The 27,969-nt window shown below is 43.2% G+C and overlaps 3 protein-coding genes across 4 annotated transcripts; 2 read left to right on the top strand and 1 right to left on the bottom strand.

The window, feature by feature from the left end:
* The first annotated feature begins 457 nt into the window (after positions 1-457).
* CENPS (centromere protein S) lies at positions 458-13,343 on the top strand. The gene is made up of 5 exons (XM_020782211.3): positions 458-612; positions 2,890-3,013; positions 3,896-3,929; positions 6,381-6,447; positions 12,946-13,343. The coding sequence occupies exons 1-5, from the start codon at positions 571-573 to the stop codon at positions 13,102-13,104; spliced, it is 426 nt and encodes a 141-aa protein (XP_020637870.3). The 5' UTR covers positions 458-570; the 3' UTR covers positions 13,105-13,343.
* CORT (cortistatin) lies at positions 13,103-20,863 on the top strand. 2 transcript variants are annotated; one of them, XM_072977573.2, is made up of 6 exons: positions 13,103-13,240; positions 15,689-15,847; positions 16,206-16,268; positions 18,550-18,721; positions 19,151-19,260; positions 20,306-20,863. In XM_072977573.2, the coding sequence occupies exons 2-5, from the start codon at positions 15,716-15,718 to the stop codon at positions 19,219-19,221; spliced, it is 438 nt and encodes a 145-aa protein (XP_072833674.2). In that variant the 5' UTR covers positions 13,103-13,240; positions 15,689-15,715; the 3' UTR covers positions 19,222-19,260; positions 20,306-20,863. The 2 variants fall into 2 exon arrangements, with proteins under 2 accessions (XP_072833674.2, XP_072833675.2); XM_072977574.2 differs by lacking the exons at positions 19,151-19,260; positions 20,306-20,863 and having other exon boundaries at positions 18,550-19,090.
* DFFA (DNA fragmentation factor subunit alpha) lies at positions 20,808-27,969 on the bottom strand. The gene is made up of 6 exons (XM_020782209.3): positions 27,776-27,969; positions 25,575-25,736; positions 24,859-24,998; positions 24,132-24,321; positions 22,935-23,089; positions 20,808-21,952 (listed from the first exon to the last, which is right to left on the bottom strand). The coding sequence occupies exons 1-6, from the start codon at positions 27,888-27,890 to the stop codon at positions 21,746-21,748; spliced, it is 969 nt and encodes a 322-aa protein (XP_020637868.2). The 5' UTR covers positions 27,891-27,969; the 3' UTR covers positions 20,808-21,745.

The following is a 27,969-nucleotide window of genomic DNA, read 5'->3' as shown; positions in this document are numbered from 1 at the left end:
TGTGTGAAACGTTTGGGAGCAATTTATCTTTATATTAATCGTGATAAATATATTAATAAATGGGCAAAATTGAGGTGGGAAAGGAACAGAGTGGCAAAAACGGACCAAAAGGCATCATGAGTGAAATGTAGTTTTTAATTTTATGGATGTTTCTTTGTTTATATGGATGGAATTTTATTTATTTATTAAAAATATTTTTTGCCCCTCCTTGGCCTCCCTGTCAATAAAGGTTCTCAGGGGGAAAAAACCCAAAGGAAAATCATTAAGATACAATAAAATTAAAATATTTTAAAAGCAAAAACACCACAGACAAACGAGGTGAGGGATATTTCCCTGAGAGGGAAAAGGGTCTCTTTCCTCCCCTCAGCGTCGGGCGGGGGAAGGAGAAAAAGGACCACGCCCCTTCTCTTTTCCCTTTCTCCGGATTGGCCGCCTTCTTCTCGCCCGCCCTCTTTCCCCGCCTTAGTCCCGCCCACCGCGCGAGGAGGGACAGCATGACGTCGCCGCTGCCGCGGAGAGGCGGGAAATTTGGCCGCCATTTTCTCGCCTAAGGGGGAAAAAAAAGCCGCCATGGAGGAGGCCGGGCCGAAGGAGACCTTCGACGACACGCAGGTCAGGCGGGAGGTCCGGAGACCCCCGGGAGGGGCGGGGAGATTCTAAAATAAAATGAAAAAATAAATAAAAGCTTTTATTGAACGCCTTCCCTGAGAGAGGGAGGGGGAAAAACACACCTCTAGTCTGAAACCATTTGCCTCAGAAGGCAGTGTGTGTCCTCTGGGCATGGGCAGAGTGCTTTCCCCCCCATGAGGTATCTGCATATCCAGGAGGACCGCGGGATTTTGTAAATACATTTTGTAAATACAGTACGTATTTCTCTCTGTGTGTTTTGATCTAGTATTGTCAGGCAGCAGATAAGTAAATTAGCGGATAGCGGGATCCCTGCTGTCGATCTTTTCTTTTTTTGCCTGAGAGGGAGTCGGGTTGGCTAGAAACGGAAAGGCAAAAGCACATTATTTTTTAAGACTTACAGATTTATTTCAGAGGCAGTTTTCTGGGTTATTTATTTATTATTTATTTAAAATATTTGTTACCCCGCTTTTCTCCTGAAGAAGTGGACCCAAGGCTATTTGCATCACTCAAAGACAATAGGAGACCCTGATAATAGTTCCTCTGCAATACTGAAAAGGGCCAAACCAACTAGAAAAATTAACGACCAAACCTCCAGTGCTAAAAAGTGTATATGCCTAAACACTACACTTCATCTTCTAAAAACTTACTCTCTGATCTCATTAAAAGCTCAATATGACCTGTAGTTCTGAAGTGGTGGTGGTGATGATGATGATAATAATAATTACTACTAATTATAGTAGTAATTATAATAGTACTACTAGTACTACTGTTTTTCCCCAAGGTGTAAGAGAGAGGACCTGAGCATGTGCAGAGTGCCTTTCCTTTGCTCATGATCCCTGCCTTTTAGAGGGTGTCTGGAGCCTTTTGTTTGCTAGTGGGAGGATTAACAGTTTTTTCTCCAACACTGGTGGTGGGTGAGAGCAAAACAATAAACACAGTCCTTAAAGACTTAGAATCAGTGAATGCCAATTGTATTTCTGCCCTTTAACTTGTTATGTACTTTGATGTATGTTTTTAGGGGCCAGCAGTCCACAGAAGTGTATATTCCACGTATATATACCATGTTTCCCCGAAAATAAGATGGGGTCTTATATTAATTTTTGCTCCAAAAACGCATTAGGACATATTTTCAGGGCATGTTTTATTTTTTTCATGTACAACAATCTACATTTTTTCAAATACAGTCATGTTATCTTCTGGTTGCTGCACAAGGGTAGAGGGCAGGGTTTCACTTAATTGGGGCTTATTTGGGGGGTAGGCCTTATATTATGAGCATTCTCAAAAATCATACTAGGACTTATTTTCAAGTTAGGTCTTATTTTCGGGAAAACGGGGTATGGTTAGCCTTCAGTGTGCTGCAAAATTCTCTGTTACTGTTTTTAAGTAAACTATTTGTATTAAATGTGTTGAGTCTTGATTTAAACAACACTGGAGAAGATGCTCCATATAGTCTGAAGACAAATCCATGAACTAACTTGCTCTCTTGTTTGCTATTTTAGTTTGCTCTCTTGTTTGCTATTTTATCCATGGGATTTTTTTTCCTGAAGGGGTGTGCAAAAGTACCACATTTCCTGTAAACTGTTTTAAGGACTTCTGGCTAGCTTCTGTCTCCCCCACAAATTTAGTCAGCTCGTGTTTCGGAGTAAGAAGCAAGTTACAGTTCTTTGTCCAGGGTTAAGGACAAGTTAGACTTCATAATCCAGGCACAGTTAGAAAACATGGCTTCTGCTTGTGGTTTGCAGCTGATTAATGAACCACGATGCTACTCCTGTCCTCTGAAAATGCCGGCCACAGAGACTGGCGAAACGTTAGGAAGAACAACCTTCAGAACACGGCCAAAGAGCCCAAAAAACCCACAACCATTAGATCCCAGCCGTGAAAGCCTTCGCGAATACAAACCACGGTTTGTTTGAGAGAATGAGTTCAGCCCAACAGCAACCCAGAATTCAATTAAACAAATTCAAACCTAGTTTAAGGTCATAGAGACCTTTGGGTAGTGTGGGCGGCATATAAGTTAAATAAATAAATAAATATACGTAAACACTTCATATGATCCTCCAGTGGACCAACAACTCAAATGTAGTTTGTTTCATATTATGACTTATTCATAGGTGTAAAAATTAGGTTTGCTAAGCGGTCAAATGGGCCTTAGTGTTTGCTTTGAAGAATTATAGGTTGTGTTGCATAGGTATGGGGTAGTTCATATGAGAGTTAAGGTGTATACAAAGTGCATTGTGTGATGTTTTCTTGTTTTCCTAGAGGTTGAGAGCAGCTGTCCATTATACTGTTGCTTGTCTCTGTGAAGACGTTGCCCAAGACAAAGAAACACAGTTCAGTAAACAAGCCATTGCAGCTATTTCTGAGATCACCTTCAGACAGTGTGGTATGGCGAATATTTTATGCATATCTATATTTGTCTGTAGGAGTTAATCAGTGCTTTTTTAAAAATAGAACCGGAATTAGAGATGTATAGAACTGATTTAATGACTCGTTTTAATTTGCCTAGCGCTAGAGGGAGTGTGCAAGACAGGTTCTGAAAAAAACTATTAAATGACACAGTGCTGCTATTCTGCAAAGACAGGGAAAAATGTGGCTTTAAGCATCTTTTTGTTTGGTTGTTTCTAGCGCTTAGAGGTATGCAAGCTGTCACATCCCAGCCATGATGGTGGCCCTCAGTAAGAAAATATAGTCCTCTGGAAGGTGAAGCTTGGAAAAGGATGGACAATGATTGAAATTAGGTCAGAAATCAGAGCAGGTTTGACTTGCAAATGAGTAGACAAACCGAGCTTTAACATTATAGTCCTTTCTTTACCCGTTATATTGGAAGAAACCTCTACTCCTTTCATTGGACCTGTTTCTAGGAAAATGGGCATGGGGTTGCAGGCCAAATTCCAGAAACGAAAAGATACTGGAAAAAAAGTTCAGCACATCTGATGTGTACTTGGTGAAAGACGTGGCTTATGCAGGTATAACGTTTTATACGTTCATTCAGGGAGTACCATATAGTGAGGTACACAATCAGAGACCCAATGATGTCTTTATGGATTTGCAACCCAATGTTTAACCCATAGGAGTGGGACTCTTTGAAAGAAAAAGTACTCTAGCCTCCAAATAGACATAGCACCGGGAATGAGATTTTTTTTATGCAGAGTTTTTTTTAAAAAAATATTCAGGGTGCCTTACGGCTTAGCAATAGAAATTCACCTTGCTTTCTGATTTTGAGATAGAAAAATGATTGAGGTGTCTTTTTTACCTTTTCCCCCAGAAATGTTTGCGAAAGACCTTGAAATGTTTGCAAGGTAAGTACTATGGCAAGGTGCAGGACTAAAAAGAAGACACTCTCTATCTAGCAAATATATGTATAGCCAAAGGAAAGTTTTGTCCCTTACTCTTCCTAGCTTTCCTAGAAGCCAGCAAATGTTCATTTTAGAATAACAGCTTTGATCCTCTGTTATGTACAAGAGTTCCATTATTTTGTAGTTTGAATACAAATTATTTATTCAAGACAGGTTTTTACACCTCCCAATCTTCTGATTTTGTGGTTGGAAACCTGGCTCAAAAACTGACTGAATACTTCCTAAATTTGAGTGGCTCTTAAGGACCTTCGATTCTTGAGCAGCTTTTCCTTCCTGCTATTTAGTCTAAGAATCACTCTGGAAGCACAAAGAGGTACCTACAAAGCGCAGAGGGAAAGTAAATTTCCTAGGGGATAATGATGCTTTTGTGCTGAGTTCTGCCTCCCACAAGCAGCCTTGTGGGTGGATTGTGCTAGGTGTAGTGTAATTGCATGCAGGTGTATGCATAAACCACAGCACAGAGCAGTCAGAAGATCTTTTTGTTTGCAGCTTGTTAGGCACAAATAAAGGCTCTTCGAGAGTAACTAAGAGGTTGTTTGTTGGCAGCTTCTCAGAGGAGGCTGTTGTGTTGTATTGTCTTTACATGGGATGCCCAACCTCCCACCACCGCCATCTTACCACAGGAGAGACAGAGGCAGGACAGAGTGATTTCTGGCATCTTATTCCATGAAATGGTCTTGACTGCTAGAGGCTGGAAACTTTCCCATTCGTACCACGGTCCCGTGGTCTGCGCCTGTTCATCTCTCACAGCTGCTTGCTTGCTGTGCCCATGACTGAGTCATTGGTCTGAATGGGTCTCCTTCTTGTTAGGAAATATGCCCATGCCAGTGACTCATGGAGAAACCTAACAGAAGAAACAGCCAGTGTCTGCCTCCAGGCACCTTTAAAAGAGCGTGTAGTCCTTGATAGGTTCATGGTCCTTTCAGTTTTAACTATTCACACTGTGTGACATGGCCCTCTGGTATCAACTGTGGTAACCGTGCAGCTTGACCTGTTTCGTCTGAGCTAGCCTAGTGTTTCTATTGGGGCAAAACCCATTCAGTATCTGTATTTGACTGTAAAAGTATAGTCTACTGCTGTATTAACTGGTTGTCTCTTTGATACCTTTATTCATGCAGTTTGTTGCACCATATCTTTGAAGAGTGTGAGCTGAGAAACTGGCCCATTAACTAACTAACTGGAAGCATGTTTAGCTCCAGTGTGCTGTCTTAGCATCCCTCTGGGTGGTACCCTAGATAACTACGACTTGAGGCAAAGGGAGCCATAGAGTCTCACTGATTTATGCTTGAGCTGGGAGTTGTTGCAATCTTCTCTCGAAACTTGCTAATGACACTTCAGGGCTTCTGTGACTCTTTACCCATGCCTTCGCTTTTGGAGCAGTAGGGCCATGGTATCAGCAGGGGATCCCTCCCGTCCCCTTGCAGATATCAGAAAATGTGGATGTATCAAACACTATACGTACATTGGATGGTCTATGACTCCCTTTAGAGTTCTGTTACCTATAAATACATATTTCTGTTTTTTTTTTTAATTTAGTGCTTTCAGGGAGTGGATGAGTAAATCAGCAGATACTGATCCCGTGGATAAGGAAGTACTTCTGTGTTCCTGATGCTATTTTCTTAAGTAGCATCCTCTTTTTCAGATTCCTTTTAGTGCACTGACTGTCCTGCTCATAATAATTCGTGATTTAAGGACATCAACAATGGGGGACCATCTAGCCGAGCATCTCACTTTCCAGCTGCTCACATTTAAAGGCTCACCCTCCCTTTTTTCTCATCTTAGTTGCACATGTTTTAGCTCTAGCAGCTGCCTGCTTGCTAGTACGTTCCTTCCTCTGGGTCATGGGAGGTCAATTTACTTGTTACAAATTACAGTTCTAAATCAGCGGCTTTACATAATGGGCCACCGTGTTAATGCATAAATCAAGAGGGACTTCAGTGACTCAGAAAGCACCTGGTCTGTTTCGACAAGCGACTGAACATTTTCATCCACCAGTTTTTGCTAGTTTGTTTTTGCTGAACGAAACCCTTGCCCATTGCCTCTTGGAAGATTCACTTTACCACAACTTTCTATCTTAAGTAGCCTTGAAAAGCAGAAAGAAGATGCTGTAGCAGCGTATGTTTCTTTGTTGAATTAAAATGAAACCCAAGATGCTTTGACTCAGTCTTTGACTCGTCAACAAAATTAGAAGAGTAATAAATATTTTCCAACGCCCAGTTTAAAGAGGCTTTCTTGAATGTAAAGCAGAAAACAGTAAAGGAATTAATCCATCTAGACTTAGTCACTTTCGCAACTGCTCATACATAGTCTAATAAGAACGTACACATCATTTAAGGTATAGCAAACATTTGTAAATGACAAATGTGGGTAATATACATTTCCTTCTTCATACAGGCATGCAAAACGGAGTACTATTAATGTTGAAGACGTGAAGCTTTTGGCGAGGAGGAGTAGCTCACTGGTGAGATGGAGCCCTTGCTTTGCTGAATCTTGTTGCAATTTCTTCCCAAGGGACCTTTTGTAAATGCATTAGTACCTCTTGCTGACAGAACACTTTTCCTTGTTCCTTATTGTCAGCCTTGGAAGTCTTTTCCATTTTTCTCTTTCTTCCTTTGTACTCTTGTCATCTTCATCTGAAATGTAGTGAGACAGACTGGATTATTACAGAAGTAGTACTATTTCCAGCTCTGAGAGAATAGCTATCAATCTGGGCAAAGGTATGTAAAAAAAGCAAATGTATCCTCAGGACATGCGTACTTGCACAGGTCTCTTAAGTGCACACTTGATTACGTCCAAAACTGTAGAAGTTACAGTGATGCCCCACTTGAAGACAATAATCCGTTCCAGCAAAATCGCTGTACAGCAAAATCGTCGTCAAGCGAAAAAAACCCCATTGAAATGCATTGAAAACTGGTCTGTGAGTTCCAATGGGGGAAATACCTGATTATGCAGCGAAGATCCTCCATAGGGTGGCCATGTTGCGGTGCCTGTAAAGCGAAGAATCGGTGCTGAAAACAGTGGGGAGCCATTTTGTGACCCGCCGATCAACTGTTTCAAATGTCGTCTAGCGAAGAAACGGTTCCCGAAGGAGGGAACTATTCATCGTCAAGTGAAAAAACCCCATATAAACATCGTTTTGTGATCGCTATAGCGATCACAAAAAACCCATTGTAAAGTGATTTCGTTGTCAAACGGGGTAACCGTCTAGCGAGGCAGCACTGTACTTGAAAACAGCCTCCTCCAGGTAGCGTTAGTTTTCAGGACCGACTAGCTACAACTGTTGTTAAGGATGTAGTGAAAGTAGCCCTACTTCTCCTGATCTTTTTCTTTCTTAAGATTTAGCAATACAAATGCAGAACACATTTTGTCTTCTTTCAAATTCCTCTCTGCTTTGGTGGTTGTTACTCATAATATTCCTTTTTATATCATTGCTGAGGAGACTGAAATTGAACAATTCTATGAAGATTTACAACACCTTCTAGAACTGACACCAAAGAAAGATGTTCTTCTCATTCTAGGGGACTGGAATGCTAAAGTAGGGAGCCAAGAGATAAAAGGAACAACAGGGAAGTTTGGCCTTGGAGTTCAGAACGAAGCAGGACAAAGGCTAATAGAGTTTTGTCAAGAGAATAAGCTGGTCATCACAAACACTCTTTTCCAACAACACAAGAGGCGACTCTATACATGGAAATCACCAGATGGGCAATATCGAAATCAGATTGATTATATTCTCTGCAGCCAAAGATGGAGAAGCTCTATACAGTCAGCAAAAACAAGACCTGGAGCTGACTGCGGTTCTGATCATCAGCTTCTCATAGCAAAATTCAAGCTTAGACTGAAGAGATTAGGAAAAATCACTGGGCCACTCAGGTATAATCTAAACCAAATCCCTTATGAATACACAGTGGAAGTAAAGAACAGATTTAAGGAACTAGATTTGGTGGACAGAGTGCCTGAAGAACTTTGGATAGAGGCTCGTAACATTGTCCAGGAGGCAGCAACGAAAACCATCCCAAAGAAAAGGAAATGCAAGAAAGCAAAGTGGCTGTCCAACGAGGCCTTAGAAATAGCAGAGAGGAGAAGGGAAACAAAATGCAAGGGAGATAGGGAAAGTTACAGAAACTTGAATTCAGACTTCCAAAGAATAGCAAGGAGAGACAAGAGGGCCTTCTTAAATGCACAATGCAAAGAAATAGAGGAAGATAACAGAAAAGGAAAGACCAGAGATCTGTTCAGGAAAATTGGACATATTAGAGGAACATTTTGCGCAAAGATGAACATGATAAAAGACAAAAATGGGAGGGACCTAACAGAAGCAGAAGACGTCAAGAAGAGGTGGCAAGAATACACAGAGGAATTATATCAGAAAGATTTGGATATCCTGGACAACCCAGACAATGTAGTTGCTGACCTTGAGCCAGACATCCTGGAGAGCGAAGTCAAGTGGGCCTTAGAAAGCCTGGCTAACAAGGCCAGTGGAGGTGATGGCATTCCAGTTGAACTATTTAAAATCTTGAAAGATGATGCTGTTAAGGTGCTACATTCAATATGCCAGCAAGTTTGGAAAACTCAGCAGTGGCCAGAGGATTGGAAAAGATCAGTCTACATCCCAATCCCAAAGAAAGGCAGTGCCAAAGAATGCTCCAACTACCGTACAATTGCACTCATTTCGCACGCTAGCAAGGTTATGCTCAAAATCCTTCAAGGTAGGCTTCAGCAGTATGTGGACCGAGAACTCCCAGAAGTACAAGCTGGATTCCGAAGAGGCAGAGGAACTCGAGACCAAATTGCTAACTTGCGCTGGATTATGGAGAAAGCCAGAGAGTTCCAGAAAAATATCTACTTCTGCTTCATTGACTATGCGAAAGCCTTTGACTGTGTGGACCACAGCAAACTATGGCAAGTTCTTAAAGAAATGGGAGTGCCTGACCACTTTATCTGTCTCCTGAGAAACCTATATGTGGGACAGGAAGCAACAGTTAGAACTGGTCATGGAACAACTGAGTGGTTCAAAATTGGGAAAGGAGTACGGCAAGGCTGTATATTGTCCCCCAGCTTATTTAACTTATATGCAGAATACATCATGCGGAAGGCTGGACTGGAAGAAACCCAAGCCGGAATTAAGATTGCCGGAAGAAATATCAACAACCTCCGATATGCAGATGATACCACTCTGATGGCAGAAAGTGAGGAGGAATTAAAGAACCTTGTAATGAGAGTGAAAGAGGAGAGTGCAAAAAACGGTCTGAAACTCAACATCAAAAAAACTAAGATCATGGCCACTGGTCCCATCACCTCCTGGGAAATAGAAGGGGAAGATATGGAGGCAGTGTCAAATTTTATCTTCCTGGGCTCCATGATTACTTCAGATGGAGACAGCAGCCCTGAAATTAAAAGGCGCCTTCTTCTTGGGAGGAAAGCGATGACAAATCTTGACAGCATCTTGAAAAGCAGAGACATCACCTTGCCAACAAAAGTCCGAATAGTCAAAGCTATGGTTTTTCCTGTCGTGATGTATGGAAGTGAGAGCTGGACCATAAAGAAAGCAGACCGCCGAAGAATTGATGCCTTTGAATTGTGGTGCTGGAGGAGGCTCTTGAGAATCCCCTGGACTGCAAGGAGAACAAACCTATCAGTTCTAAAGGAAATCAACCCTGAATGCTCACTTGAAGGACAGATCCTGAAGCTGAGGCTCCAGTACTTTGGCCATCTCATGAGAAGAAAAGAGTCCTTGGAAAAAACCTTGATGTTAGGAAGGTGTGATGGCAAGAGGAGAAGGGGACGACCGAGGATGAGATGGCTGGACAGTGTCTGCGAAGCAACCAACATGAACCTGACACAACTCCGGGAGGCAGTAGAAGACAGGAGGGCCTGGCGTGCTCTGGTCCATGGGGTCACGAAGAGTCGGACACGACTAAACGACTAAACACACACACAAATTATCAAAGGGGCAGTGGAACAAAAGACGATGCAGGCAGCTGTTTTCAGTGTGCGGGGAGAGAAAGACAGCTTTCAGTAATATTGAGAGGCGAGAGGGTAAAGTTTTGAAGTCGATTCACAAACTGTTTTGCAGGTATACCAGAGACCTTGTGAGTTAAATGCTGCAACTTTAACAGCATAGGATTAGGTGGGATCCTATTGCTTACATACTGTGGTGTTAAGTACAATATAAAATCACAGCAGTGAATTGCTGTTAGTTAAGGATTTAGGACTTGTGTACAGTGGTGCCTCGCTTAAAGATTACCTCGTTAAACGATGAAAGTGCTTTACGATGAAGTGTTGCTATCGCAAAACAGTGTTCCTATGGGGAAAAATTGCTTAACGATGATTGGTTCCCTGCTTCGGGAATCGATTTTTCATTAGACGACGATTTTAAAACAGCTGATCAGCGGCTCTAAAATGGCCACCCACTGTGCAAAATGGCTCCCCGCTGTGCTTTAGGACGGATTCCTCGCTTTATAGGCACCGGAAAATGGCCGCTCTATAGAGTATCTTCGCAAAACGAGCAGGTATTTCGCCCATTGGAACACATTGAACCGGTTTTCGATGCTTTTCAATGGGTTTTAAAATTTCGCTTGACGAGGATTTCGCTTAACAGCGATTTGAACGGAATGAATTATCCTCGTCAAGCGAGGCACCACTGTACTTTTGTCATGCACCAGTTGTGTGGCTTGGCAGGCACTGAGGAATGCAAGCCTTAACTTTTAATGAGTGGCAATTTGCCCTATGATTTCTGTTGCTACCCTTAGCATTGGATCCTGACCTTTATCAGTTATTTATAGCCTGTCCTGTAGCAAAAGTTCTGCAGAGTTTCTCATCTTCAAATACAAAGTGTTTGTGCTAATTTTAGCCTTATCTGGGCAAGTCTCTCTCCTGGTGAAGTAGCTGACTCTTTCAGAAAGGCTGGTGGGAGGAGCGGGAGCGGCAGGTGGCCAAGGGTGGGGCTGAGTGGATGTGTCCTTCAACTAACAGCTGCAGCATGGCTTAATTGAACATGGAGCATCTTGTCAGGAAGATTGAAATGGTTGCGCCCGTCTGCACTGGGAGAGTGCAGCTGTGCTAATTAATAGCCCCTTGTTTATGCTCAGTTTTTATTCCCGTTGTTCTAATCCAGGAGTTAGGGAAGAACAACTGAGTTGAAGCAAAAGGCCTGGAGGCAACTTTGGAATCTGCCATGTACAGTCAATTATCTGTGTGCTAACATGGAGTAAGAGCAATAATAAAAGACTTAAAACACAGTGCTGTACATGTCTTATCAGAAGCAAATCCTGCTGACAGTTGCGGGATGTACTTCTGGATACATCTGTAGGACAGGTTTTGGGAATATCTGGCTTTCCAGTTTTTTCCTGGGCAGCCTGCGACATTCCTCACTCTTTCCCATGGGCTGTGCTAGCTCAGGCTGAGAGAGATGCATTCCCACAGCCTTCTGATATTGGATGGCAGATCCAAGATACTAGAATTTTATTCTAGTTTCCATAGGTAAGGTTGTAACAGATGGGAGCCCTCTCTGTGTTGAACTGCAGCTTCTCTTCATTAGCATAACTAGTGGTAGAGGATGATTGGAGAAGCAGGTCCAGCAATTAAGGCCTATAATTTCTCCAACTCTGGCTCTAATTAGCAACTTTTCATGAAGTTCCATTGTATATTGATGCCATTTACTTGTACTTGCCCATAGACTATTTTTATTGCTTTTCATAAGGAACATAAAATGTGACCAGCTTTTTATACTCCTTATTAAAGATCAGTTAGATACATATGGTGAGGGTTTGTTTGTAGGGGCTTCAGTCACACCAAATAAAGTATGAGGCTGTTTAAACGTAACAACATTGTCTTCATTTATTAAACCAGCAACATTAACAGGAATGTCTTTGTGTGTAGGTTCTAAAGTCTCTTGCTGTCTAAAACGTGACTGCAAGGGTGTCCAAACGTTACTAGCAAAAGGGTTCAATTCGTCAAACTCCCATGGTCCTGATAACACCTTCTCAGGAACCTCTGGGTCTCCGTCGACTCCCTCCGACGCTAGTAAGGGTAGGGTTTCCTCTTCTCTGGTCCAACCCCAGAGTGGAGATCCCTCTCTCGGACTGGCCAGCCAAGGTCCAGGAAGACTCCCATCTTCTGGAGTTCGGAAAGACGCCATGATTTCTTGGCTTCAATTTCTCGAGCTACTGCTTCTCGTTCCTCTCTCAGACGGCGGTGCCACTCTTTAGCCTCTGTCTCTCCCCAGTAAGAGGGACGAGGCTGTTGTCCCTGACACCTCTGCCGTTCAGCCTCCTCATGAGGCATCTTCACCTGTTCCCACTTCCCCGTCCAGGGATCTTGCACCCCGACTTTCTCCCAACCACCCGGGATGTCATCCCGCCTCCCTCTTATATCTCCTACCCCTGCCTCCACCAACGGTTCTCCTTTTCCCGCCAAATCCTCACCGGTTTGTACTGCCACATTTAACCCTTTCATTCCCAACACCAGATTTCGGGTATCTACCCCCTGATGTTTCTGTCCCTCTCTGTTTCTAGGTTCCTCCAACTCCTTGGTGTCCACCTTCTTGTTCTCTTTCCTAGGCGGAGAAGGCGTGGGGGGGAGGTCTGAGTCTCCTTAGAATAAGATGGGAGCGACGGCACTCCTACAAATGTTTCCTGGCCCTGGCCTGGGGCTTCACACATATATAATGCGACTTCAAAAGCAAAACAAGAACAGTAATCCTTAGTTTTCACATCCTGCAGATAAATCCAATAATAAGCAGTCATTGATATTTTTATACAAAGGGGAATTGAAAAATAATGCAGTTAATCTGGGAACAAAATATAATAAAATTGTCAGTTATTGCTTGACAGCCTGCCTATGAAAACTAGGCCGTTTGGAACTCCCTGTAAGTGTACATGTTCTTTGTAATGTTCTTAAACTGGCTAAATGGGTGGCCCTTGGTCTCGCTGCTGCCTGATACAGCTGTCTCTGTTTCTAGCTGTGCTACATCACCCAGAAGAGTGAAGAACTGACTATAAATAACCTGGAACAGAAAGAGAAAAAGAAAAAGAAATCGGTTTCTAAGAAAGGGAGAAGCGTGTCGGAGGAGCAAGCGGAACCTGTGGGGACTGAGAATGAAGATTCCAACATGGGATGATGCTCCTCCTCCTCCTCCCATGCCGCCAGATCAAGATATAGAGTTCTCCTTCTCTCCTTGGAGCGGTGCAGATAGGCTGTTAACATAGGATGCCAGTTCATTGCTTCCTTTATGTTGGAACTCTGGTTTTCCCTGAGTAAGCACAAATAAATTTGAATATAAGTTTTGATTGCATAGAGTGGCTATAGAAAATGTGCTTTAAAAATTTTGGAAAGAAAATACATAAATTTTAAAAAGAATGCTATAAGAATGTCAGTCATTTTTATCGTTTTAAAGTAGAAGGTCTCTATTTTATTTAAAATATTTTTACCTCACCTTTCTGCTTAAAAGGACCCATTATTGGTTAATATTAGTCGTCATAACATTAAATATTTATTGTCTTGGCAAAAGTATGGGGTGTGTGAGACAAAACATTAAAGCATTTTGAAGACTAAAATTTTAATTTTGGTGTGAGCTTTTGTACGATCCATGAAAATTCACACCTCAAGGAGTTTTAGTATTTTAACTGCCATAATTTTACCTTTTTTTCCCTCTTTTCAACATGCTGAGACAGTCTAACATGGCTATTTCTTTGAATATTAAATGCCATTTGCTTCAAGAGCTATCAGCCAGTTGTTCATATCTTTAGATGATACTTTCAGTGATATTTTGAAAATATTGATCCATTGCCATTGAAAATTCAGAATAATCTGCAAGCGTTTTAAAGATCCAGTAAACCTTATTTGGATTAATTTGTATCTTTGATGAAGTATGGAACATAGGATTCATGTGGATCTAACCAAACATCTTGCCAAATTGAGAGAGAAAGGAGAGAGTAGAGTTGGGGTGAACAGTTAGAAAACATGAGACAGAGTAGTTTTGGGGTGATAGCTAAAACCGGAAGTATATAACTTGGTAGAGCAGAAATTCAGCCTAGGTTCACATAACCTGCTTTTGTTGCCCAACAGAATTTCTGATCTTGTCCTCTGGAATTTTTGACTTCCTATTTTCATGGAACAGCTTTTCTCTCCCCTTGCCTTTTGATCTTCCCATCCCTTTTAAAAGCCCTGTTCACCATGTAGCGTGGAGTTGGGTGCTTGCCTGTAGTGTGGAAATGAGGGGAAAGCTACCTAGGAACCCGTTTTCATGCAGTCCTGTTCAGTGCACGTGGGTGGTGCGTGGAATGAGCAGGTGAAGCAGTTAGGCCTATTAACAGGGCGGAAGACCAGGAGGAGTCCCTACGACCCAGCTTGGCAGCTTTCTCAGACAGGAGAGCAAGGAAACAAAACGAAGGGAGCAGGTACAACTTCTGCTGTCGTTTCCAGCCTTGAGAATATCCTTCACAAGAATCGCTTCTCTGCTCCAGTATGTCTGGCTTGAAACTTCAGAAGAGCCTTGATGAGATTCCATCTTGTCCCGCCTCTCTTTTTGCTACGGCATTCGACCAGACGTGTCCTGGTGGACCACAAGCAGGGCCTGGGGCCAAGAGGGTCCCACCGTGTGCCATTCTTGCTTACCTCCTGGCGTTGAATGTAATATTGCCTTTGAGTCCAGAGGTTAGAGGCAGCTTTGATTAGTAACAGAACCCACCTTCATTTCTAGTTTGAAGCTGTTCTAAACTAGTCACTACCCCGTTTGAAGATGGCAGACTTCCCAGATTAGTTCTGCATTGAGTCATGAAGCCTTTCCTTTTTATCTGTCCTAAATCTATGGCCACTGGACCGGCCTGAGATCTATTGTAAAAGAAGAACATCTCTCATTCCACACACACACACCCATGTGCAATCTTATAAACGTATGTTATTCCCCTATTGATCAAGTTTATCTTTTTCCTTTGCTCGTCACACAGCTTTTTACTGAAAGGAAGGAGCAGCTCTTTTTTTGTTAAAATAGTCCATGCCCTGGTTCCATTCTGAAGCTGTTTTTACTAGTAATTAGGTGATTAACCTAGATGATGATTCTGTTCTCTCTGGTTGGAATGGCTGCAATTGAATTCCTCATTGGGATAGTTAAGCTATTTTATGAAGTCTGGAAATGATGTTTAAAAACCCTAAACTTAGTTTTGCTATTGTTGCAAATGCATTCATAGAAGTAATACGTCTGCTCCAAGTATATCTCGAGGCTGGTGCCCCTGATTCTTAGTAGGCTGCCTTCCTCCCCTATGCAAAGCCCACCACCATCGTGAATCATTTGTTGCAAAATCACACTATTTTGTATTCAAACTAGACTATTCATTATGGGAATAATAGCAAGGAAATGAGGTTCTGTTGAGCATTGGAGAGGGTTTGGGTCCCCCCCCTTTTTTGCTACAGCACATAAAAATGCACACACAGCTTAAATTAACACTAAATGTACTCTAATGGCATCATTACCCAGAGGCTCTAATTAAGGGTTAAAGGCAAACTAGATGCACAATTTGGGAACTTAATTGCTCCCTTGTTCATGCGTCATTGCTTTAAGTTTGGAAAGGCGGTGGGGGGGAGGGAGAAGATGACGGTGGCAGAGGGAGAGAGGGGGCCCCTTCAATAAAAACATATTGTTGAAGAGAGTAGACGTTTCCCCCTCCCAGTTTCTCCAAAAAGTGCAAAATATAACTTGCTGGCAGGTGTAGCTTGTGGCAGAACGGAACCAGATGGCCTTCCTTGTGCATCCTCAGCTCATCATCTTCCTGCTGGCGCTCCTGGCATCCTGGCCCAAAGGCGCGGCAGCAGCAGAAGCTGCTGCTCTCCCAGTTCCAGAAGGACTTATGTGGAAGCACAGCAAGGTAAGAGAGGAACAGGAGAAAAGTTGTGTGTCTCACACACACAAACACACCAGTAAACAACGCCAGGGCTTCGATTTTAAGGAACTCAGCCGTGCTGCATTTTCTGTTCTTTCTGTAGGCAACGTTTATTCTAGAAGTAATCAGAGCTTTACTAAGCGTAGTATGTCTGTCTACTCGGAGAGAAGTCCCACTGGGTTCCATGGAGCTTAATCCGACATAGTTTCGTAGGAACGGCATCTTTAGTTGATGAATTGGCCTGTGGGGGTGGGTTAAAATGTACCTGTGGGGCTGCAGAATAAAAGTATGTTATTGTGATCAAAAAGAGTGTTTAAAAATAGCTTTTCTGTTTCATCAACAGCATGATCCTATGCCTGTCTACTCCAAAGTAAATCCCACTGTTCTCAGTGAGGGTTATACCCAGGTAAGTGTGTGTGTGTGTGTGTGTGTGTGTGTGTGTGTGTGTGTGTGTGTGTGTGTGTGTGTGTGTGTGTGTGTGTGTAGGGTTTTTTTAAAAAACTACCCACATTAACTATACTATAACATCTACTGACAATGAGCCTGCTAATATATACTTATTAGCCTTTAAGGTCCCAAAGGACTCTGCTTTTTTCACCCATATACATAGCCTATTATATATGATGCCTTTAATTAAGTAGCTAAGACGTTTTCTGTTCCTAGGGATCCTATTTTCCTGAATTGACAGGAAAATCCCACAGAGAAAAGGTCTTAAAAAAATATAAAAGGTTAGTGCACCTACATTATTAAAACTCCGTATACCTCAAATTTTCTTAATTTAGTCCTGGAGGCTCCCCAATCTCATGTGGTCCAAAATTATGTGATGGCATGAAGTTCAAGTTAAAAGGCTGTCCTGTTGATCTTGCTTCCTAGTGTGTGTACATAGCAAGTAGGATTTTTAAGTATAAACTCATGAATTAAGTTGGTTCAGATGAGACTGGACCACACGCACACCTCTGCCTGGGAAACTATTTGTTTTGCCTTGTGCTGTAGGTGGAGCAGCAGGATTCTAGGCTGGGACACTTAGAGCTTTTATATGAAATTCTCTTTATTTGAGTACTATTTTTATGAAAAAAATTCATATGTCTCTTTTTAATGGGGTTATTATGGATGAGGTGGAAACGTATATGAGAATTGTTTAAAAACTCAGGAAATCTGATACACCACGTATGAACTGAGAACATTTGTCTGGAGGGAAAAATGCAGGAATGCAGCCCATTGAGAATTAGCTCTGAGGCATTACTTGCTATTGGATCTTCATTGCATAAATCTAAGGGTTTTTTTTTTTTAAATCCCAATGCTTCTCATTTATCAATATAATTGAATGCTGCTATAAGTTTTCAAAATGGCCATTAAAGGAGTCATTTTAAGAGTTTTCGACTCTTGGGTGCTTGATTTACTATACTGTTCCTTGAAAAAGGTCCAAGAACCAGTACATAAAATTCACCATTAAAAAGATATTTTTCTTCCAAATTATTGGATTAGCTACAGCATGGCAGCCTGATAGTTTATTAACTAATCACCTTTGTCATTATTTTTAATTAGAGCTTTTCACTTAAAAGAAGGACTAGGGTGGAATTATTCCTAAAGGAAGTGCACAAAACGGGGGTTTTTAATGACATTTTTTAAAAGAAGGAAAAGACTGCTTTCCAATTTCATTGAGGATTACAAAAGTTCTGAAATGAAAGTCATGTTCTTCCTAGTGGAAAGCTGAACATAACAGGGAATTAATTTCCTGTATCTTGACAATCCAAAGATAGAAGAATTTACCACTTATTTATTTTCCTTATGAAAGAGAGAAAAGGTCTGTTCTTTGCTGATGTGATCCACTTTGGGGACAGGGGGAGGGGCGTGTTGCTTGGTCAATGATATGTTAAACCCTTTGAAGGCACAAAATCCAAGGTTCAGTTGCCAGGATCGGCAGGCAGGATTAAGACCCATTTCTGAAAAACTTGGAGTAGCTGCTTGATAGCTACTGTATAGACAGTATGTGGGGCAGCTGTTTGTGGATTTTATGCCTGTGTTGTAGTATTTCAGAACCCGCCTGGTAGGACCCATGGTTTCCATGCTCTTCTGTACAAGCCATGTAGATTAAAAAAAACCTTTATAAAAGGTGGAGTTAGCTGGCACCTTTCTCTTGGATGCAGTGGTTTACTGTGTGTGTAAGAGTTTTTTAAAACAACCAAGCAGCCACACCCCACAAATATTATTTAGTCACATGACTTGCACATCTTCAGTCAGAAGTCAGTTGTACAGCTGAATCACAGCATGGAAGCCTCAGGTTGAGGCCACTGGTCTGTCTAGTCCAGAATTTCAGGCAGGTTTCTTTCCTATGTGGAGATGCTAGGAATTGAAAGTGGGACCTTCGGTATGCAAAGCAGATGGTCTGCCCTTTAACCTTGTGTTGTCTCCTCTGTGAGACCCACCAAGGGGGAAAGAAAGGTAAAGTCCTGGGGGGTGATTTGAATGTCCACTCTTAGTGTGGGTCTTTTGCTTCAAGCCAGGAGGGGGACAACGTCCAGCCCTCCAGATGTTGCTCGACTAGAACTGCCAGCTTCCTCTTAACACTGCTGTTTCCTACCAGACCTGGTCATTATAGCCCACTTCTTCTCTAAACTGCCCTTTTGGCTTCTCCATGTCTGCATCCGTGCCTAATCTACTTTCACTTCACTTGCAAACATCTCCAGGCGCTGACAGACACAAGAAAGCGCGAGAAAGTCTTCGCTTTTCTCTCTGGGTTGGTGGACTGGGCATCCCGCATGAATCAGGCACCCCTGTTGAGGCAGGAGAAGGTTGCGCCCATGCCTCGAGAAGAAAGAGCCGCCTCTCTTCAGCCCTCCGTACGGGAAAAGGCACCCTGTAAGAATTTCTTCTGGAAGACTTTCTCCTCTTGCTAACACGAAATAGTTTCTTGGGAGTGCTCCAAGAACAGTCGGTGACTACCTTTTTCCTTTGGGAGAAAGCACTGTTGTGTAATTAAATTTCTCTTTCCCTTCTGTTGATATGTGTGCATAAAAGGAACCAAATCTATATATACTCATACCGATTTCCTGACATGTGCGTGGATTTACCTGTAGGGCATATATACTGGTGCCCCGTGTCTCTTTGTTAAGTCACATATATATACATGTATTTTATTTACTGGGAATGGAAGGTCTAAGATTTATGAGTTTCCAATAAATTACTCACAGCAGTGGGTTACATAGTATGTAATACTGTTACTCTCAAGAGGGATCTGTGTGTTTCTTGTTTTCCAAAACTTTTATTATTTGTTACATTTATATCTAGCTTTTCCTCCGATAAACTCGAGGCAGCACGTGGAGTTCGCCTCCTTACCAGTCCTGGCAGCAACCTTGTGAGGTAGATCACGCTGAGAGTGGCAGTCCCAAGACTACTCAGTGAGTATTGCAGCTGAGAGCGGACTGAAACCTGGGTCTCCCAGGAGGTAAGACCACCCTGGGAGACCCACTATGCTGGTTTAGCTCCTTGCCTTCCAAGTGCACTTAAGATGACCACAGGCAAAAGAGAAGATTGAGTTTCCCAACAGTCTCCCACTTACTAAAGAACTAAGCCCACAACTGATGGAGCCACCTGACTACAAACACAGGAGTGTGTGTTTTTTTTTAAATGAAACAAACTCAGAATTGATCTATTTTTATTTTATCCCACTCTTCCTATGAGGAACTTAGTGCAGTGTACTTAGGCCCTCTTTATTACCTCCACAGCAAACCTGGGAGGGAGACTGGGTGAAGAGAGTGTAACTGGGCTGTGGTTACCCAACCAGTTTCAACTCCAAGCTAGGAGAAAAACCCGGGTCCCTCCCCCCCTCCCCCAGGTGCCACACTGTGATCTTAAGGAAACCCAAATATGTGACAAGAAGAGCAAAGTTCTTTTCTGTACAGTACTTAGCAAATTGGTGTTGTACTTTGTATAATTCTGTTATTTGTAGGGGCCTGCTACCAGCAAATGTATCTGAACTCTCTCTAAGATGTCTCTCTCTTCCTAAGATGTCCGTAGGCTTTGACTACAGAGTTTCAAGTTTATTTGTGCTAGAAATTTGCTCTCATAACTAAAAAGAGAAGGGAAAAGCTGAGACTTTTAATACCACGAAATCCTACGCCCACATTGCTCTTCCACAGAACATCAGCATACACACAGCTCTGGCTGCATTTCGTCAACTTCAATGAAAGCACAAGTGGCTGCATTGCCTTCTTAAAATATACATCTCTCTCTCTCTCTCTCTCTCTCCCTGGTTCAGCTGTTTAAGAAGTTTAGAGATCCCCAAACCAAGCTTTTCCAGTTTTGCTTCTAGAAGGATATGTATGAACTTCCATATCTGTGCACAAGAAACCAAGTACTTGGCAGGGAAGTGGTAGTAAAAATCTCTGCTAGACACGGCTGTGACTTCACACTTAATTAAGAACAAAAAAATTTTCTTTGCAGCTGCTTATGAAGACCCAGAATTGCCAGTTTATGTGGGAAGGCAAAAACAAGCCAAAACAAAACATGGGCACTGAAAAAGAGACTCAAACTGCCTTCAGTTATTCTTCACAGATTCCCACTGCAAGGCTGCTCCAACTTGTCCTCTGTTTTTCCCAGTGCTGAGTTTTTGGTGGTCTGTGCATACTGAAACACAGCATTAACCTTTGTGCTGTTTTACATCCATGGAAAATATGAAGTGTGGGTTTAAGAACATTAATTCCTTACTAACATTTCATTTACTCCTCCTTGGGGCAGTCTGGCTGGTACAAATTGCTGCTTGGTATTTGTGCGCTTCTCGAAGATCAATTTTTGTGTGTGCATTGGATAGGAAAACAAACCACCTGCCCTTGTTCCGTCTTGCTATGAACTTATCACTGCCTCTTCTGGCTAAACTCTGAAATGCCTGCAATTCCAAGCCAGCTGGAAGCCTAAAAATGACAGTATGTCATTCGACAGATAGAAATTCACCCAATAGTACAAAACTTTAATATCAATAAAATGTAGAACACTTGCTTGCCATCAAGTTGATACTGCTTTTCCTAATAAGAGTGGTGACCGTAACTCCAGAAATGTAGTTTAGATATGATCAGGAATCCCAGAGAAGAAACACAGGCACTAAGGCAAGGCAACATACGGCTTGTCAGCCTAATTTCAAAAGCATATGGCGAGCTGTTGACAAGATCAACCTGTTCCCTGCCGACAGGCGAAGGAAGCAGAAGTGCTGTGTTTGTAGCTGGTCATCCTGCTGGCAGACAACCCCTGAGAGAAACGTTTCCTGACCCTCACATAATCCGAAGGAAGCAGATCTTCTCTTCGGGAAGGTGTGTCACTGATGTAAGTGACTTCTGACTGCACTCTTATGATGAGTGAAACACATAGCAATAAAAGGACATGTTGCATTGTACAGGAGTATAACATTTGAACTGGCCCCCAGTCATGAAAGATGGGGGAAGTAAGCATTGGAAGACCGTTAACAATAAGGCACAGCATGGTCAAACGTAATGATTGTGGCCCCCAAACCGCTTTGCGTAGCCAGCCCAGTACCAAACTGAACAGCAGGGAGGACCTGAGTATGGTGGCATCTGGACTTTTCCGCTCGTAAGCACCAAGAATATGGTCTTATCAAAAAACAGCACTGCCCTTCTCTTTAGACTAGTATACACATGGTCTTCCTCTATTACCTAGTAAGAAAAGGATCTCCTTTTCCCCTGGCTTGAAAGCTGTCACCTATGGAAACACAAACACTGTTTGGCTGCATCCAGTACTGCAGGTTGAGAGCGTGTTTGCTTTTTACATTCCTATCTGATGTGCTCCTTCCTTAGTCTCAAAAAAAATGGCAGTGTAGGAAAACACGCCGCAGCTGCTTAAGATACCTCCCAGCGTCCCTCGTTAAGCTGCATCTTATTTCTTCTTGCGTTTGGAGCTCAGCCAGTCCCCCCACGGATGCTTTTTCTTGCCCTTTGAGAGGTTCCTCAAGGAATGCAGCGCCTGGACTTGTTGCAGCCGCTTCGACAGTTCCTCCTCACAAGCCTTCTGCAGCGCCTCGGTCTTTGGCTTGTCCCAGTTCAGGAGCAGAGCAAGGGCTTCTGGGTCTTCTTTATAAACCAGCTGCAACAGAACAAGTCAAGAGCCTGCTGTTCTTTGGTGCTAAACGGTAGCCCTTTATATAGATTCAATCCTCCCCCAACTCTTAAGTAGTAGAAAAGTGATACCATCATGACAGATAGCGACCCACCCACCTGCCTTGGTGGCTGTCGCTTTATCTTCTAATAGGGACTTCCACTATTCAGATACAGTGTGTGAAGAACCACCTTTAATTTGTTCTACCACTGGCTTGTAGTACTAAGGAGAAAAAGGTTGCATCTACTTTCTCCACACCATGTGTGCGTTTAAGCACATCTGTCATATATCTCTTTAGAGCGGAGGAGTAAAAACCAATGCACGTGAGGAGGTAGCACAATAAACAAAGAACTAATACTGCAGCAACAGCACCTGACTTAATCAGAGCTGAATAGCTAAGGACCTTTTACTGAAAGGCTGTTCAGAAGGGCAACGGAATTAGGGAGAGGGTTGCAATAACCCAGTTCTGGTTCCAGTTTGCTTAAAATAGCTCAACTTGGGAAACCCAGAATTCTTCCTGCCTTAATTTTTGTGGGCTCTTTTTTTATCAACAGCATGCATCCTTTTGACAGGGCTACCCTAAGACATTTTACTGCCTAAAGCAGAGCAGCACAGGATGCCTCCGCTTACAAAATCAAGATGCACAGTGTCCAGATCCAGTCATGTCATTTTGACAGAGTCTCTGCCCATACCTGGCAGTGAAAAACAAATTAAGTGACTTGGTGGCTAGAATCATAGTAGTTACGCCCACCTAAGCCACTTGTAACAGCAAATGCCGAGGCTGATTTCTCAACTTGCAGCAGTTCAACCCAGATTTACGCTGGCATGAATTCCAGCTATTCTGACTTTTCAAGACAATAAGTGTTTACTATTCATAATGGCCACTTCATCTAACAATAGGACTGGCCCTACCTTAGGCAGTCGAGTGGCCACAGATGTGATGATGAGAAGGATCTCTGTTTGTACCTACCTCCAAGTCTTGACTGGCCAGGCTGAGTTCTGGGGCCGGCTTTTCTTTAAGCGCTGTCAAGATCTGGCTGCTGAGCCTCACTGTGCTTGCAGGATTCCCACTTCTGTTTCCAGCATCAACTGTGTCACTTCCTTCCATGGTCATCTCTGCTGCTTCTGGTTTTAGACACAGAGCAAAAGACAGGTGTAATATTTCTTAAGAGTTCCCTCAGTTTTTCACATGGATTAAAATTCATTACTCAACTTGGTTTCTTTTTTTTTAAAATGTTTGAATCCTGCTGTACCTATTAAGTCTTACTGGAAAGTTTTACGGCTCTTCTCATCATCAGATTCTGCTGTTTTTCTGACAATAAATTGTGCACAAAGCGGTTTAGGAAAAAAAATGATGAGCTACCATACAGTCCTCAACATGTCTGCTCAGAAACAAGTCTAATCAAATTCAGTGGAATTTCACTCCTAGGTAAGGAGGAACAGGATAACAGGCACGGTAACGGCTTAGGAAGTCCGATTTCAATGGGCATTGACGATAATTGACGTAGTCTGAATCTAAGGAAACGAACAAACAACAATAATCTAGAATTGTGGAGCCGGAAGGGACCCTATGGATCATCGAGTAAAGCCTCTGTTGAAGAGCCACAGAGGGGAATCGAACTCCCCACCTCTGGCTCCGCAGCCATAGACCTAAGACACTGAGCTATCCAGCAGCTGCAGAACCAACACAGCATGGTCCCTGTTGGAGCAGGTCTAGTCCCACTGAGACAGGCAGAGGATGGCCCTGGCCAGTCACTTGCTCCTAGCCAGAACTCTAGTTCCTGGGGTTGCGGCGAAGTAAAACGCAGGAAGAAAGAAAGCTGTAACGTTTGAGGCACACACGGGCGTGGTTCAGACACACTGCTAAGAGATATTTTAGTTTTTATATAATGTGCACGAGACTGGGCACTTTGCACAATTACACCTCCCTCTCCACAATTACTGCAAGATGATCTAGAAATCTTTGGGAGGTGCTACTTGAACTTTTGAACTAAAGAAAGTTTCTATTTATGTCTGGACTTGGGAATTCCGTTATCTTAAACTATGGGTTACTAAACACCTAGAATCGTAAACCCCATTTTGATCCTGGCCTGATTCAAACTAAAGAGTGCTTTCCTTCAGCCCTTTGTCTTGAGAAACTTCGGGACTCGGTCGTTAACCCGATTACCTTCCGCCTTCGGCACAATGCAGTCCTCATTTTTTGCCGCCTGCAGGTAGAGTTCCAGGAGCTGACGAGACTGCCGTTCCTCCTCTCGACGGTCTAACACCTGCTGAAGGGTGTCTTGCAGAGCTTGGACCTTGGGTTGGTTCTCCGAAAGTTCTCGCGCCAAGTCTGAGCAGGGTACATCTATGAGTGCCTGGAATAAAGCAGGACGCGAGCTGTCTCAACCCAGGTGAGGGACCTTCCAGCCCCTTCCCAGTTTCTGTAAGGTCACGGTGAACATGGCGCTGTGCTAAATATGGGTCAGCAACCTTTTCTTCATTTCACCTTTGTTATGGTCACGGGGTGTGTGTGATGGATGGCTTATGGCTTAAAAATGGATCACCTGCATTGCATGCAGAAAGACAGTCCCTTAATTAAGCCAATTAAGCAGAGTGAGGCAACCAGGTGGTACAGGACAGATGTGGCAGCCTTCCAGCCGTTCCTCCTGTACTCTGGCTTCTGTTGGAGGACAGTGTTGTATACGCTGTACATCTGTGCCAGGCCCGTTTAACTAGCCTTCTGTTTTATGTGTGTTAGATGACATCATCTCACATTGTCAGCATTCACGTGCTAAGTCCAGCCAGTTTCTGGAATGAGGGAAGGACAGTGTTTTTTGTCCTTCATTTTGGGCAAGGAAATGTCCCACGAGTGGATCTCGGGAGAAAGAGGGCAGCTTGTGAACCTTCTGTACCTGGAGATCTTCCTCAGACATCAAGACGATGGTGGAGAGGTCGGCCTTCAGTTGCCGGGCGAGGCGTTCCCATCTCTCGCCACCGCCCTCCACTCCATCCACGACAGTGACCTCTCCCTCTAGCCAAGCTGTGCCTCCGTCTGAAAGAGCCACAAGTGGTCTGTGCCAGAGGGCCAAAGCTCTTAAAAATCAACCACCCTCACCACTAACACCACATCTGGTTGATGGCTTTTTCTCTAAAACGAGCTAGTCTTTATACTTTACATGTAAACCTTAACTAGCCCAGATATCTTACATATAAAACGTACAAACATTAAGAACAATAAAAATCATATCATATAAAACATTACCTCTCTCTAAGAACAAAAGCTTAAAATGTTTTCCCACGATAAAGTCACAAAATTATAAACCCACTGGTATTTCCAGTGGCCAAAAAATTCTGGCCCAACTCCAGCTAACCAATTCAATCAATGCGATGTAAGCAAGCGAAAGTTTTGAGTCGATGGGATTTAAAGAGTGATTGAGTCCATGGGTCTTCTACTCAAGGTGGACGCAATAATGGGATTTACGCCTCTGCTGCTCTCTGCAAATTGTGGACGAACATCAGGCAAAGGGGTTACAAATAACAACAGTCAACGAGGCTGATGGCATCCCTTACCTGGGGCACTTTGGTCCTTCTTCGTGGCCTCTGTGACACAATTATACCAGACACTCACCTGTGCTGCTGGGAGACCACTCCTCGTCCTTTGCCAGCACTACAAACTTGGTGTTAGGTGGCAGGCACGAGAAGTAGCCTTCATCGTCCACAATGGTACCATCCTCGGCCAAGACCAGGGTTATAGGCTCCAGCTCCTTGTGGATCTCAAGGTGATCACAGGCTGTGAAAAAAAAAAGGGAAATCATCGACTCCGGAAGGCAGTTTTTCCAATAGCTGCTTGCTGCAGGGGAGGAATTCCTGAGTCCAAGGGAAACGTCTCAGCTAAATTCAAGCCTGTTCTGTTTTTTTCTTCTGCTTTCGGGTGAGGTGTGTTGCAGATAGCTAATAGAGGTAATAAAAACTGTTGGGCGGAGTCCAGTCATTTTGGCCAGCTTTTTTGCCCTTCAGCAAAATGACTGTCCTGCAGTGCAAGAATTAGTGCTTACATACCATTTTTTTAAAAAAAAAATACACCTCTTGGGGGCATACTGTATGTAATTTGCAGAACCTGTAAACAAATCTGTCAGGAAAGGAGCGGACTGACAAGAGCCTCCAGATATCCAAAATTCTGGGGGCCTACGAATTACCCATACAATTATGAATTTATATACAAAATCTCTCAAAATCAGAAGACACAGGTAATACAGGTTGAACCGGGGCTTTCTGCCTCACCAGTGAAGCTTCTAACGGACTAATTCAATTAGGCTTGAACAAGAGTTGTCAACACCTCTTAAGCAAAGGATATATAACTAGGTCATTTTCTTCTCTTCCCCTTTTGAAGGCCTGCTACCTGGCACTTTTTATCTTTCCGGTACTATCCTCCCTCTCTCTTTCTACCCATTCATTTGTCTCCTTGGGTCCCCTTTCAAGGGGCTGCATTACACAACCCCAAAGGTACTTTCCATTTCTTAAAATGGATTTGTAAACATTTGTATCCTTCACCCCAAAGGGGGCGTCTCAGTGACTTGCGTTGTCAGTAAAACAAAGCAAACAATCGCTGCCCACAAGTTTAGAATCTAAGAGGACACAACCAGAAAGGCAATGGAGATGGGGAGAGGATGAGAAAAATGAGGAAACATAGTGACAGGGTCTTTATTGCCTTGATGTGATGTGGTTCCAGGCATGTGTAAGACCCTGTATCTCCCCAGGTGCTTTCATAGTTTGGACTCCGTGTGACTAGTCCTCAAGATTCTGTGTTTTCCTTATAATGTTATAATGCACCTCTTTTACATTTCCATCTCTAGGTGACAAATCTAATCCCCCCCTCTTTAATCTTTGGGGGTCACCCTTCCATTCCTTCTTTAATTTACTTTCTATAATTATTTGTTCCTTTTTCTAAATTCCACCTTCCAGAAAAATAATTCAAATGCAGCTGGATCCATAGGGGTGACCTTTCCTCTGATTCATTTCTCTGTCCCAGTTTCCTCTTCAGTTCTGCCCAAACTGACGGGGAATTGTCGATCTCTGCAAAAAGCAGCCCTCGGTCTAATCCACCTTTGTTTGACGCAAAACCTCCCAAAAAGAACATCCACATGGTTTAGACCCGTTAAAAACATTTTCAGAGCAGTAGCAGTAGTCCAGTGACAGCAGAAAGACTTAATACATTGTTTATCGCATACTTTTGTGGGCTGGAACGAAATATTTTCCTGCCCGTTTCACCATCACTTGAGCAAAAGGCAGATTTATCCATTTTCACGGATCTGATTGAAGTGGACTCCAGTCCACAAAAATATATCCAACAATTAATTAGCCTTTCGGGTGGCACCAGGCTCCTTTATTTATTTACCTTTAAAAAAACAACCCACTGCTGTTTTTCTAGGTTCACCATTTCCCAAGATGCAAAACTAACTCCCTCCCATGATCTCACGGTGGCTTCTTCCCTACTTCCTTGTCACAACAGGCTGGCGAGGCAGGCCAGGCTGAGAGAGAGAGAGAGAGACACTCAAGGGACGAGCCCAGGGACGTCCAGTGAATTTCCTAACTTAATAGGATCTTTTGAACCCTCCTCTCTCGGGTTCCAGCCGAAGACACTTATCTGTAACCACTACCTCGCATCCTCTCCTCTGCCTTGAAGAGTCTCCCAGGACGAAATCCAACCGGTGCATGCTTTTAAGGCTTCGAAACCCTGAGCTAAGGGAGGCTTCACCGGTGGTACTTCTAACTGCGGCGCAGCCTGGGCAAACAAAGAGGATGCTGATGCTGGCCATCAGAATGTCTCACCCTTGTTCCGCAGCTCCTGGAGGCTGGAGGCCGCCACCCCGTGCTGCTCCTGACGCCCATTCCGCCTGATCAGGCATTGCTTCAACAGGAGAAGCTCGCCTCCGCTCGCCGCCATGGGGGTTTGCTCGCCTTCTGTTCGGGCTCAAGCAGCCTCGCAAGTGAAAGCGGCCGAGCCTTCTTTCCAGGCAGCCAAT

This window comes from Pogona vitticeps, chromosome 7 (genome assembly GCF_051106095.1).
Source record: "Pogona vitticeps strain Pit_001003342236 chromosome 7, PviZW2.1, whole genome shotgun sequence".
NCBI classification, from domain to species: Eukaryota; Metazoa; Chordata; class Lepidosauria; order Squamata; family Agamidae; genus Pogona; species Pogona vitticeps.
Note: the sequence above shows the minus strand (reverse complement) of the source record. Positions and strands in the feature narration are given on the sequence as shown.